Source organism: Pelophylax lessonae (genome assembly GCF_965119305.1).
Source record: "Pelophylax lessonae genome assembly, chromosome: 4".
Classification (NCBI taxonomy): domain Eukaryota; kingdom Metazoa; phylum Chordata; class Amphibia; order Anura; family Ranidae; genus Pelophylax; species Pelophylax lessonae.
In genome coordinates, this window is record NC_138771.1 from 633781123 (window position 1) to 633795740 (window position 14618).

Sequence of the window (14618 nt, forward strand, 5' to 3'; positions counted from 1 at the left end):
TTAAAAGTGCAGTAACGCACAGAAATATACTGTGTTAAAGGGCAAATAACATACTGAAATATATTGCGGTAAACGTGCACTAACGCACAGAAATGTACTAAAAGGACAGAAATATACTGCGTTTAACAGCACATATTGCACTGAAATATACTGCGTTAAACATGTAATAATGCACAGAAATGTACTGCGTTAAACGGAACGTAATGAACTGAAATATACTGCGTTAAACATTCACTAACGCACTGAAATATACTGCAGTAAATGGCACGTAACCAGGGCCGGTGCTAGACTGTTTTACGCCCTAGGCAAGATCAACTACTTGCAACCCCCCCCCCAAAAAATAAAAAGGGAAGGGGTTAAAAATTGCTCTATGTCATATCCAGTGACCCTGATCTGATGGTTCCTCCATGTAATGCTGTCATACCCAGTGATCCCAATGTTCCTCTATGTCACATCAGGGGTCCCTGATGTTCCTCCATGTCATACCCGGAGACCCTGATGTTTTTCCATGTCACACCTGGGGACCATGATGTTCCTCCATGTCACACCTGGGGACCCTGATGTTCCTCCATGTCACACCTGGGGACCTCAATCCCCCATGGCACACCCAGGGTTTCCAATTCCTCATGGCACACCTGGTGACCCCAAACCCCTGTTACACTTGTGACCCCTCTTCCCCATGTCACACCTGGTGACTCCGATTCCCCATGGCATACCTGGTGACCGCAATTCTCTTTCACACCAGGGATACTCCATGTCACACCCAGGGACCCTGATTCCCTGTTCTGGGGACACTTACTGGGCAGTATGAAGAGAATGGCCTGCACTCTGCCCTCCTTCACCATGATTCTGCTTATTCTTTCTCCGAGGACGCTCCTCTCCTGGACCACAGTGCTCACCACAACTCCAACCGGCTCCTGGTGAAGGGAGAAGCAGCAGTCAGAGAGCTCCGCACCTCCTTCATCACCAACATCCTCAGACCATTCCGTTGCCTCGTCGCTTCTGCTCCAGTAAAGGTGCCGCCCTCCAGTGCCGAGCTCCGGCTCAGGTTCAGCTCTCCTCCACTCCCTGCTTAATACCGACCCAGGGAAATTAATGGCTGCCCACCAGCTCAGTTTAGAGAGTCACTTCCCGCCCAGGGATTAGGCCGCTCAGCTCCTGACGAAGAGGATCATTATGCAGCTAGCACTCCAGTGGGCTCCTTTCCTGCCCCTTAGGGCTCCCCCAACAGTGGTGGAAAGCCAGGGCCTGGTAGTTCTGCCACTGCCCCAGACACCTGGCATCTTCCTCTGTCCCTTCTTCCTTCCCCACTGACGCCCCTTTCCTCAGCTCACAAGGATCATTCATGATGGAGCATGAGTGCTGACTCGTGGCTGCGCCCCTAGGTGGCAATGCGCCCTAGGCGGCTGCCTAGTTTGCCTAGTGGAAGCACCGGCCCGGCACGTAACGCACTGAAATATACTGTGTTAAATGCGCAATAACGCACAGAAATATACGGCATTAAATGTGCACTAACACACAAAAAAATACTGCGTTAAATGGCATGTAACGCACAAAAATATAACATGTGTGACAGCGCTGCTCAAATGAACATGCATATGAAAAACAGTGGCTATATAAAAACTTAGAGAAAAATGAATTCCAGTGCAAAAGAAGTATCTAATATAATAAAGTGCAACCAATTCCTAAAGTGCAGAAATAGTGCTTGTGTTGAAAAACCTTTTAAATGGCTTAAAAGTGCAATCCACAGATAAACAACTCCTAAAGTGCAAAATGTGCAAAAGTCCACTGTCTCTAATCAATAAAGTGCACGTGTGAATCACTTGGTGCGTGTTCTCTTCTTCAATCTTGTGCTCAGATCACCAGCTGAAATGTCTGCTCACCTAAATTCTAGACCCACTGGGGATCGACACTGCAAATAATGAAAGTACTCTCTGGCATACAATCGCTAAACGGCTCCACACCACTTAGCAGTGCTCCAGAATGACATATAAGAAGAAAGAGACAATCTCCAATAGTGCAGGATCCAAGTTAGAAGTTGCAATTAAAACATAATCCCAGTTTCATACATTCCACTCACATTTATTAGAAGAGAAAACAGCATATAAAAACAGTCCGCCGCAATCCTGCTAAAAATCTCTGTTCGCCGCCATTATTAGTAAAAAAAAAAAATTAATAAATAGAAATGACATAAATCTTTCCCCTAGCTTGTAGACGCGATAACCTTTGCGCAAACCAATCAAAATACGCTTATTGGAAATTTTTTACCAAAAATATGTAGCAGAAAACAAATTGGCCTAAAAGGATGAAAAAATTTGATTTTTTCAATTTTTTTTATTGGGAATGTTATATAGCAGAAAGTGAAAAATATTGTTTTTTTTTTTTTTTTTTTCGAAATTGTCGCATAAAATAAAAATTGCACAGGTGACCAGGCCATATTTTGCGATTCGGCACTGCGTTATTTTAACGGACAATTGTGCAGCCGCGCGATGCTGTACCCAAATAAAATTGATGTCCTTTTTTTCCCACAAATAGAGCTTTCTTTTGGTGGTATTTGATCACCTGTGCGATTTTTATTTTTTGCGCTATAAACAAAAAAAGAGCGACAATTCTGAAAAATAAAAACAATATTTTTCACATTCTGCTATATACCATTCTCAAAAAAAAAAATTTAAAAATCAAATTTTTTTTACATTTTAGGCCAATTTGTTTTCTGCTACATATTTTTGCAAAAAAAAAAATAGCAATAAGCGTATTTTGTTTGGTTTGCGCAAAAGTTATCGCGTCTACTAACTACGGGAAATATTTATGTCAATTTTTTTTTTACTAGTAATGGCGGCGATCTGTGATTTTTAGCCGCACTGCGACATTGCGGCGGACAGATCGGACCCCTAACTGACATTTTTGACACTTTTGGGGGGACCAGTGACATTACTACAGTAATCAGTGCTAAAAATATGCACTGTTACTGAAATAATGGCAGGGAAGGGGTTAAAATTGTGGGTGATCAAAGGGTTAAATGTGAGCCTAGGGGAGTGATTCTAACTGTATGGGGGCGTGGCTTGTGAAATAATCATAGAGACCTGTGGTCCTATATAGAAGGATCACAGGTGCTCTATGATCATTCCGGAGAGAAGAATGGTCAACTGTGTTTACAACAGCCGACCGTTCTTCTCTCTCAGCGGGGAACGATCGTGGGTGTCAGGCGGCAATTGGAGCCGACTGACCCATGCATCGGAGTCCCCGCTGCCAAGTGGGGGTGGGAGCGCGCTGCCGGGCGCGCACTGACCCCTTAGCTGCAGGCATGGGACCGACGTAGGTCTACGTCGGTTCACGCAGGAGGGCCGCACTGCTGCAGTAAAAAAACAGCGGGTGGTCTGGAAGAGGTTAAAATTAATTTCAAGTCTTGGGGAACCCCTGCTAAAAATGAATAATCTACAACTTATGACACATTAGTGTGACAGTCAGTGTGAAGAATGCTCCTTACTCTTGTCATCATTGGGAAGAATTACCCCCTTACAGATAGATAAAAGGAACAATGGTGTCAGTGGGAACTTATCTGAGAGGCAGAAATCGCCCATTGCTCAAGGAACCCCTAGCAACCTTAGGAGGAACTCTACAGTAAACCCTGATCTAGGGGCAACCAAGGGGTTAACTGTGTGCTCAACAAGTGTAATGTGTGCTGCCTTTACTTTCTGATCTGGCTGATTCACAGCTGCATCAGATTTTAGTAAATCAATCCCACAGTTCTGTGTTTTTCGTAAACACAGAATTCTGTGTGTGACTGGACATCAGCAGGTTTCAGCCAAAATCATTGGCTGAAATCTGCTGCCAAACTCATGCTGTTTCCAATCACAGCATGGGGGGGCACGTGCATGCATACCCAAACCCGAGAGAAGGTCGGTCACATACATGTACTTGATTGTGCCTGTACCTCCTGCCCGCTCGCTCTATATTTACTGTGGTCGGCAGGTAGGTAAACTGAATTGGCTAGGACAGTCTCAAATGAATTATGTGTTATGCCCATTAGTATGTGTTTGTGTTTCTTTCTTTCCTCAAATACAATGTATTAGTAGACGCGATAACTTTTGCGCAAACCAAGCAAAATACGCTTATTGCGATTTTTTTTTTGCCAAAAATATGTAGCAGAAAACAAATTGGCCTAAAATGTTAAAAAACTTTGATTTTGAAATTTTTCTTTTTGGGAATGTCATATAGCAGAATGTGAAAAAATATATATATATTTTTTTTTCAAAATTGTCGCTATTTTTTTATTTATAACGCAAAAAATAAAAATCGCACAGGTGATCAAATACCTCCAAAAGAAAGCTCTATTTGTGGGGAAAAAAAAGGACGTAAATTTCGTTTGGGTACAGCGTCACACGACCGCGCAATTGTCCGTTAAAATAAAGCAGTGCCGAATCGCAAATAGGGCCTGGTCAGGAAGGGGGTAAAATCTTCCGGGGCTGAAGTGGTTAAAGACGATCTGTGTTTTTAAAAGCCTTTTGGCACGAACACTTAAAGCGGTTGTAAACCCATAAACGCAAAAAAAAAAAAAAAAACCTGCAAGACAAAGGCATAATGAGCTAGTATGCATCGCATACTAGCTCATTATGTATTACTTACCTTAGAACGAAGCCCCGACACGGACCCCCGGACATCGCTGCGGGCGCTGCCATGATCCCTCGGCATCTCTTCCGGGTTCGGCGGCTCTGGCGCTGTGATTGGCCGGAGCCGCGATTACGTCACTCCCGCGCATGCGCGCGGGAGTGATTTTCCGGCAAGCTCCCGGCAAACAAAACTTAAGGTCCCCCCGGACCTTCAGAGCGCATGCGCCGCTCGCGTGAGCGGCTGCATGCACTGCGAATATCTCCTAAACCACGCCGGTTTAGGAGATATTAATTGTACCTGCAGGTAAGCCTTATTATAGGCTTACCTGTAGGTAAAAGTGTAAAAAAGCGGTATACTACCGCTTTAAGATCTGGATAAGAAAATACTGCGCTTAGAATTGAGAATAAAATTTGTAGATTTAATGTAAAAATGAATTGCTTTTCTTTGCTTTTCCTACTTACTGGTGGAATCCGGTGACGTGGGCTGTAGCCGGGTCACTGTAAAGCCTCTCCAGGACCAGTTGAGCTCCTAGGTCAATGTTAAACCAAACATCCGTACCTTTATACCTCAGCTGCCATACATACGGCCATGCAGTGTGGTGCTTTGGGCACAAAAGACCCTGAAAGCATCGGCCAATCAAAAAATTTGAACAGATATCTATGTCATCCTCTTGGTGGCTATGGTGGATATTGGCATTGAACGTCACCAGTTCTGCTCTATACAGTGTGACCTCACTGGGCAAGTTATCTGTTCTAAAAGTATTCTCTGTGCAAAATTCCAATTGTTGTAGAGATATTTCTTCGTGTGCGGGATCAAGTCCAGTGATCTCTTCTGGTTTAATGTCTAATGATGATGTCTTCCTTCTCTTCCCTCTAAATTGATGCATGTCCCATTGAACAGCTGGCGGACTACTTTGAAACTATTTATTCGGAGTCACATTTATAGAGGGTGATGCCTTCTCTTCATTTGATCTTGATACATATCCAGGAAACAGTCAAATTCTCTGGAAATGTTGTCCTGAGCTAGTTGCACAGAGCGTTGTTTTCTAATGCTCCTAACTTTGGTGGGGTAACTCTTGAAGGGCATTGGGGTTGTCCTCTGGCTCCACCACAATAGCTTTTGGTGGATACCATTCATCCAGGAGCCTTTGCTAGCAAGCTTGGACAACAGTGGATGTGACCATGGGCATCTGGGGTGACTCTTTCCACTTGAGAAGATAAGTTCTTGGGGTTCTGTTTTTTTTTTCCTTTCTATCATAATCCAGTCTCCAGGCTGAAGTCCACGCGTCTTTGGATCAGCTGCAGGGTCTTGACGGGTGATCGTTGCTTTCTGTGAAAAAGAAAAGACCTTGGTCAATTTAGTAACATAATCAATGAGTTGGTCTTGGCTTTTTTGTAACAAACATTCTTATCTCTGCTAAGGGAATCTTATGAAAAATGGTCTAATTATAAAATAAGTATTGTTTTGTGATGGGATGTGTGAAGTTGTCGCTAAGTCTTAACCACTTGCCGACCGCCGCACGACTATTTACTGCGGCGGTCAGCCCCTCACAGGCAGAGTGACGTAGGTCTACGTCGCTAGCCTGTGAGGCTTCTAGGGAACGAGCTCGCCGGACACCCCCGTGCGTGTGCCCGGCGGACCCGATGTCCGCCGGGCACTCACGATCGTCCGTGACACCGGAAGAAAGGCAGGCGGCTGATGTAAACAAAGCCGCCTGTCATTCTTCCCTGTGTAAGAATGGGGATCAGACGGTTCTACTATGTAGAACCGTTGATCTCTGTTCTTACACCAGTAGCCACAACCAATCACAGTTAGAAACACGCCCCTAGGACACACTTAACGCCTCCCTCTCCAATACAGTTAACCCCTTCACTGCCAGTGTCATTTTTACAGTAACAGTGCATATGTATAGCACTGATTACTGCAGTAACCCCAAAAGTGTCAAAAATGTCAGTCAGGGGTCCGATCTGTCCGCCGCAATGTCACAGTACCGCAAATAAAATCGCAGATCGCCGCCATTACTCGTTAAAAAAAAAAAACACCAAAAATTACAAAAATCTTTCCCTTTGTTAGTAAACGCAATAACTTTTGCGCAAACCAATCAAAATACGCTTTTTGCGATTTTTTTTTTTACCAAACATATGTAGCATAAAACAAATTGGCCGAAAATGTTAAAAAATTTTGATTTTTACATTTTTTTGGGGGAATTTCATATAAAAAAATGTGAAAAATATTGTTATTTTTGCTAAATTGACGCTCTTTTTTTTTTTACAGCGCATGATCAAAAAAAATCGCACAGGTGATCAAATACCACCAAAAGAAAGCTTTGTTTGTGGGAAAAAAAGGACGTCAATTTCATTTAGGTACAGCGTCGCACGACCGCGCAATTGTCCGTTAAAGTCACGCAGTGCAGAATCGCAAAATAGGCCCTGGTCAGGAAAGGGGTAAAATCTTCCGGGGCTTAAGTGGTTAAAGTGTATGTCTGGGCAAAAGAAATGCTTATGTTGTAGCCTTTAGTACAGAAAAGTATCAGTTGATCTACCAAAGATCCAGGGTACTCCTAATTTCCTGTTTGGGCTGACAACCCAGTGCCTATTCTGAACCAATGATGTCATCCCTGCCTGCTGGACTACAGAACTCCACCTCTCACCCAGCATTCTCTGTGCTCTCTTTACGTGGATACACTGATCTCTTTTGCAGCAAAACAATGCTGCTGCCTTGACTAGAAAACGGAAGGGGCTCTTGAGAGATGTATATCTGGTGATGTGTCTACATCAATTGGAACTGAGAACCCAGCAGCTGCCCTTGAATTCTACTGACTGATGAAGACTGATGGTGATGCACAGGAGTAATAAAGGTTGTTTCCCACTAAAGAATGAAAGAAATCATGGCAGAGCATGATCTAAATGGGAAAAAGAAGGTTTGGCATATGTTTGAGTATATATTGGCATATATTTTTGACTGCGGAAGGGGTTCTACCTGTCCAATGAAATGAACCACACCGACTAATGGTGATGAGCTGAACACTCCCCCTGCGAACTGCCCTGGGGGACATGTATCAATGCAAAAAAAATTTTTTAAAACAATCTTTTTTTCAGGAGCAGTAATTTTAACCACTTCAGCCACGGAAGGTTTTACCCCCTTCCTGACCATGCCCTATTTTGCGATTCGGCACTGCGTTACTTTAACGGACAATTGCACAGTCATGCGACGCTGTACCCAAACTAAATTCACGTCCTTTTTTTTACCACAAATAGAGCTTTCTTTTGGTGGTATATGATCACCTGTGTGATTTTTATTTTTTGCGCTATAAACAAAAAAAGAGCGACAATTTTGAAAAAATAACAATATTTTTCACATTCTCAAATTAAAAAATCAAAATATATAATTTATTTAATATATAATATTATATTTTTGGTAAAAAAAATCGCAATAAGCGTATATTGATTGGTTTGCGCAAAAGTTATCGCGTCTACTAACTACTGGAAAAATTTATATAATTTTTATTGTTTGTTTTTTTTACTAGTAATGGCGGCAATCAGCGATTTTTTGCAGGACTGCGACATTGCGGCGGACAGATCGAACCCCTGACTGACATTTTTGACACTTTTGGGAGGATCAGTGACATTACTACAGTAATCAGTGCTAAAAATATGCACTGTTACTGTAATAATGACACTGGCAGGGAAGGGGTTAACACAGTGGGTGATCAAAGGTGTTAATGTATGCCTAGATGCTTACTAACTGTGGGGGGGGGGGGGTTCGGTGACAGGCACAGAGAGATTGGGGTTGTAGCTTAGCTGAAACTGATGATCTGTCCCTGCCTGTCTGAGAGAAGATCCGCCTGCTTTGTTTACATGAGCAGACAGGTCTTCTCTTCATTTACCGGATGATCGGGGGAAGAAGGCGGCAATCGCCACCTCTCCTCCCACGGCCCACCTCCCGCTGAGTCTAAACACAGCAGGAGCGCGGCTCGCCGCCGGAATCACCTGCACTTCAGTCACTTAATACTACATGACTGGACGCAGGGGAGCCGCACTGCCGCAGTAATATTACTGTGGGCAGTCAGGAAGTGGTTAATAATGCTTAAAATTAAGCAATAAAAATGAAAAATTCCTTTAAATATCGTGCCTGGGGGTCCCCTTAATGTGCCTGTAAAGTGGCGCATTTGTACGATGTATGTAACCTGCTGCAGCAATACTGACATTACTAAAAGAAAAAACGTAATTTAAACATGCTCACGGCTGTAATGTACTGTCGGCTCCCAGCAATACAGATATAATTTTTTTTTTTTTAAAAAAGGCGTGCCCCCCCCCCCAAATCCATACCAGACCCTTATCCAAGAAAGCAGCTTGGCTGGGCAGGATAAGGGGACAAGCGAGCGCCCCCCCCCCCAAACCATTTCAGGCCGCTTGCCCTCAACATGGGGAGGGTGCTTTGGGGTAAAAAAGCTGTCCTGGCTCAAGCACTCAAGCAGCCCATTAGTCGGGAGGCGTCTGAAGAGGCGGGAGCGTATTTATTAATTTTTTTCTATTTTTCGGGTGCGGCGGGCGTCGTGATTAATTATGGATTTACATCGGGGGGGGTACTATTTTTTTATTTATTTTTTTTAATAAAGGACTTGTCAAAAACTGGCTTTTGTGTTTATTTTTTTTGTACACTTTTTGGGTGAATGGGTAGGGGTACAATGTACCCGATATCCATTTACATGGGGAGGCAGGATCTTGGGGCCCCCTTGTTAAAGGGGGCTTCCAGATTCCGATAAGCCCCCCCACCCGCAGACCCCCACAACCACAACCCAGGGTTGTCGGGAAGAGGCCCTTGTCCCCATCAACATAGGGACAAGGTGCTTCGGGGGGCCCCCCAAAGCACCCTCCCTATGTTGAGGGCAAGCAGCCTGGTATGGGGACCAAACAACGTTTTTTTTTTTTTTTTCAATTTGGTGTGGATTTCCCCTTAAAATCTGTACCAGACCCAAGGGGTTTTTTTATTTTTTATTCTGTCATAGGGTTCCCCTTAACCACTTAAATACAGGGCACAGTCTTTCACCCCCTTCCTGCCTAGACCAATTTTCAGCTTTAGGTGCTCATTGGCGTCTATGGGAAATCTTGACATGGCACTTCTCCCTGTCTTTAACATTGGTGTTTATGAGAAAACTTTGTCAGCTTGGCATGACACTGCTTTCTGTCTTTTACATTGGTATCTATGGGAAATCTCGTTCAGCTTAGTATGGCACTGCTCCCTGTCTAACTTTGGCATCTATGGGAAATCTTGGCCAGCTTGGCATGGCACTGCTCACAAACTATAAGTGACAGGGTCAGGGATACCAAACTTGGGGAGCACTGAGAGGGGACCCAGGACTACAACATATCTATACATTATAAAAGTGGGGTATGCCTGTTCACTACACTGACTGCACTAATCTAACTCAACTCACTATCCACTAACTACCTGCCTAATCTCTATTATCATACAGTACACATGGCTGCCGTGTAAGCAGCAGCCTTATATAGTGTGGGGCGTGGACTTAGCCTCTGAGCCATGATTGGCTATAGGCAGCCTGCGTTTGGCTAATCATGGCTCTGACAGGACTCTGTGTTGTGATTGGCCACAGCATACAGGTCATGTGCATGCTTTGGCCAATCATCGGTAATTTATTCGCTGCACCAGCGCAGTGCATTATGGGGCGCTCATCGGCCGACGAACCTCCCGCCGAGCGCTCCATTTGTTGGTGTATTCAGCAAACACACGAACAGCTGATGTTCAAGTCGAACCAAGCCCATCCCTATCGACTAACACATTTTAATTTGTAACATTTCAGAAAATCTTGTGTAGCACCCTCCAATGTGCAACTAGTGTAGGTAAATTTATTTTGTGACTTATGGTAGTTGTGTCACTCTGTTGTTAGGTCAGGTTACTGTAGGTCAGGCAGGAGGGCTCTACAGGTCAGGCCTCTGGTACCTCAACCTGGTTGTAGGAGCTTGCAGAAGCTTCTGGAAGGTAGTGGGTGGAGGCCAGGAGGTGCTAAACTGCATACCTGAGGGAATCTGGCCAGACTCCAGGCAGAAGGCTCTGGTGGGGTGGAAGGATCAGCCCTTAAATATGATGAAACCTGGCCAGCAGGAGAGATGAAGATGGAGTGAGGAAGCTGTGTCGTGTGGCTTAGAAAGGGACCCCGGGCTGAGGCGGGCTCTGCCTCCAGGCGGGTTGCTGAGAGAGGAATAAGTACTGAGGGATCTCCACTATTTCATGGTCTCAGTTGAGATACACCCTGGCTTGCGGAGAAGGACCTGTACAGTAGGAGGCCAGATTAGTCATCTCTTCTGGGCAACAGAATTTCCAGGGATAACGTGAGTACTTCTGCATTTTCCAAGACGAGAAAGGGTTAAAGCTACCAGAGGTAATATCAACAAGTTTTTCTGGGACCGTGCTAGCAAGTTGTGACCCAAAACCTTGTTCTGGGACATTACACTAAGCAGCCCAGGGGACTGGTATTTCCAAAAAATGGGACATAGGACTCCTGCAAGTTGAGATTCTGCTAAGATTCTACTCTGGGAAACAGAGCTCCTGTAAAGGAGGATTTAATTGACAGGTTCTTAGAGAATGTTGCTTTTCCAGAGGGAATACAGTCAAGTGTATGTTCATTTTCTGGCTTACATAGAGAAGGACGTTGTCCTCATCATTGTTCTTCAAGTCAAGTTGGGCATCCCATAAATCCTATACCCTATCTAAGTTGTTTTCCCCAATAAAACAACAAAGACAAGTTTTTGGACTGTTTTTGGACTGTTTTTGGACTGTTCCCTTGTCTTTGAATGGGAGTCAAAAGTTCATGTTGCCTGGCTGTGCAGGAATATGGGGACCAGAAATCCAGCAACTCCTGCAGGGGATGCGCTACACTAGTATGTACAGTACAAACAGAAATAATTTCAGAAGATGCTTCTCTGCTACCAGAGATGGTCTCTTTGGATTACATCCCTGACAAATCCTAGAAATCAGCTGCCCAGAACTATGAACTTCCCTGTCTCATTTTCTTAAAATATGGCAAGGCCCATGTGGAAAAGAAAGGGGGAAAGGAAAGAGCGACTTGAGGGCAACTTGTCTGTTACCCCTCATCGACGGATGAGAATCAGAGGAGGCACTTTCCCTGAACCCCTCCAACTATCACTTTTGTTGGAAAGTTCGGCCTGTACACGTGTTGCAATTAGACTTTCTATCCAATAAGAGTGAGCTGGTGATATATCACAATGGACAAAAAAACATGCATGATCCTTTTTAACAACACAGCGAGCTGCATACGTGTTGTGGTGTGCTGGAATGCATTGTTCTTTGGGCTCTACTGTAAAATGCTTTGGGGTGTCATTCACAAAGAATGGCCCTGCACATGGAGCAACTGTATTCCTATCTGCTGTTGTGTGCCTTTTAGTGTGCATTGTCACAACACACAAATGTGAATGGACCCTTCAGAACTATCAGGTAGGCAGTGACCAACGGTAAACCATCCTCCTATATTAAGTGTGAGAACTAGCATGAAAGGTAGACCTTTAGGGACTCAGCCACTCGCTTTCGTCTCCTTTTTAAGGGCCTTTCCTGCCCAGTTTTATTAACCACTTAAGCCCTGGAAGATTTTACCCCCTTCCTGACCAGGGCCTATTTTGCGATTCGGCACTGCGTGACTTTAACGGACAATTGCGCGGTCATGCGACGCTGTACTCAAATGAAATTGACGTCCTTTTTTCCCACAAACAGAGCTTTCTTTTGGTGGTATTTGATCACCTGTGTGATTTTTTGATCATGCGCTATAAACAAAAAAAGAGCGACAATTTTGCAAAAATAACAATATTTTTCACATTTTTTTATATGAAATCCCCCCACCCCCCAAAAAAAAATGTAGAAATCTAAATTTTTTAACATTTTAGGCCAATTTTTTTTTTACCATATGTTTGGTAAAAAAAAATCACAAAAAGCGTATTTTGATTGGTTTGCGCAAAAGTTATTGCGTTTACTAACAAAGGGAAAGATTTTTGTCATTTTTATTGTTTTTTTTTTAACGAGTAATGGCGGCGATCTGCGATTTTTTTTTGCGGGACTGCGACAGATCGGACCCATGACTGACATTTTTTACACTTTTGGGGGTACCAGTGACATTACTACAGTAATCAGTGCTATACATATGCACTGTTACTGTAAAAATGACACTGGCAGTGAAGGGGTTAACTTTATTTGAGAGGGAGGGGTTAAGTGTGTCCCTAGGGGCGTGATTCTAACTGTGATTGGATGTGGCTGTGTGTGTAACAGCAGAGATATATGGTCCTATATAGCAGGACCGTATGATCTGTGCTGTTACACAGGGGAGAATGACAGGCGGCTGTGTTTACATTAGCCGCCTGCCTTTCTCCCGGTGTAACCAGCGATCGCGAGTGAGCGGCGGACATCGGGTCCGCCACTCACTCGCGCGGGGGGGTCCGTGAACAAGCGGGAGCGCTCGCTCCCTAGAGCCTCACAGGCTAGTGACGTACCCATACGTCACTCTGCCTGTGAGGGGCTGACTGCCGCCGTATATAGTCGTGCGGCAGTCGGCAAGTGTAAAAGAATGTTCCGAAAAAACATCATAACATGAGTTTCCCACACACTATGTTCAGCATTTGTCTTCCATCCAAAACAAACATTCAGCCCTTCTGGCTTGCACTGCCGTTCTGGCCGTACACTCCAGATCCTTGTCTGTTTTCTACAGACTGTTTGTTTACCAATGTTTGGACCATACACTTAGCAGTCCCTTGGTGCTCTGGCTCCCACCTCTCTCCAAAGTGGAGCCCACCTGACTCCTGGGCAAAGACCTCCTGTCTGTCGGGATGAACAGTGCTGTATTTTGGCCTAGGCCAACAAGGCCCAGGCCTAGGGCGGCACTTTGCAGGGGGGCAGCAAAAAAGCCACCCCCCCTCCACCTGAGACTCTATTGGCCACTGGTTGCTAGAGCTGCCTCTCTCACCCCCCTCTCACTCACCCCCTCTCTCTCTCACCCCTCCTCTCTTTCTCTCTCATCCCCTTCTCTCTCACCCCCCTCCCGCTCTCACCCCCCTCCCTCTCTCATTCCCCTCCCTCCACCCCCTCTCATCTCCCCTCTATAACTCATTGATCCCCCCCTTCTATCTCTCACCCACCTCCTCTCACCCCCCCCCCTCATGAGATCTCAGGGGTTCATACTGGGACTTGCAGTCCTTCAATTTTGGAGGGAGTCACATCCGTTAAAAAAGGAGTGGGGCAAATTTATAAAGGTGTGGTTGGGGGGGGGGGGGGCGCCCAATTTTAGTCTTGCCTAGGGCAGCACAAACCAAAATACACCACTGGGGATGAAGCCAAGAACCACGGCCAGGTCACCACTAAAAGCCCAGCACACACCAGACAAATTCGTGTGCTGGCTTTTCACAAAATCTAGACCCAGGATTGGAGATTCCTTACCTCCCAGATCACTTTGAAGTCTCCAGGCTCCAGGTCCCAAAACTGACTTTGCAAAACAATGTGGAAACTGAAAAGCCAGTTTCTTCTGCAATGAGCAAACCCTATGGAGTCCCTCAACCTGCCTGAGAATCCTGGGTTACAACCTCTATTTAGACCATGGGTGTCCAACCTTTTGGCTTCTCTGGGCCACATTGAGTGTAGAGAAATTTTCTCGGGCCGCATATAAAATATATTCTATAGTTAAGGTATATAAGTAATAAAATGCTGCCGCGCCCTTCCCACGCCACCGCACCCCCCGCACTAATTTAACACAACTAGAGGATGATGAAATGAAATGGAATCAGTATACAGAGGTTTACTTCTTCTGAGAGATATTAAAGAAACACTCTAACCACCATGACCACTTCAGTGATTTGAAGTGGTCATGGTGGTAAGAGTCAGAAACACTGTACATGCTCGCCTCCCCCCCCCCCCCTCCAAGACAGCCTCTGCCTACCGTTAGTTGGAAGCCGCTGTGGCCATGCCCCCGACCCGACTTCCTTCCTTCCCAG

General features: G+C 45.0%; 2 protein-coding genes across 3 annotated transcripts in view; both read right to left on the reverse strand.

The window, feature by feature from the left end:
- Positions 1-14618, reverse strand: part of CHD3 (chromodomain helicase DNA binding protein 3) — a 407921-nt gene that overhangs the window by 177346 nt on the left and 215957 nt on the right. The window lies entirely within an intron of this gene.
- LOC309552449 (protein mono-ADP-ribosyltransferase TIPARP-like) overlaps positions 1-14618 on the reverse strand; it is a 51290-nt gene that overhangs the window by 35697 nt on the left and 975 nt on the right. Inside the window, exon 2 of the mRNA XM_082253408.1 lies at positions 5073-5940. Coding sequence (XP_082109534.1) covers positions 5073-5497 — 425 coding nt within the window. The 5' untranslated portion in view covers positions 5498-5940. The remainder of the gene's footprint in view (positions 1-5072; positions 5941-14618) is intronic.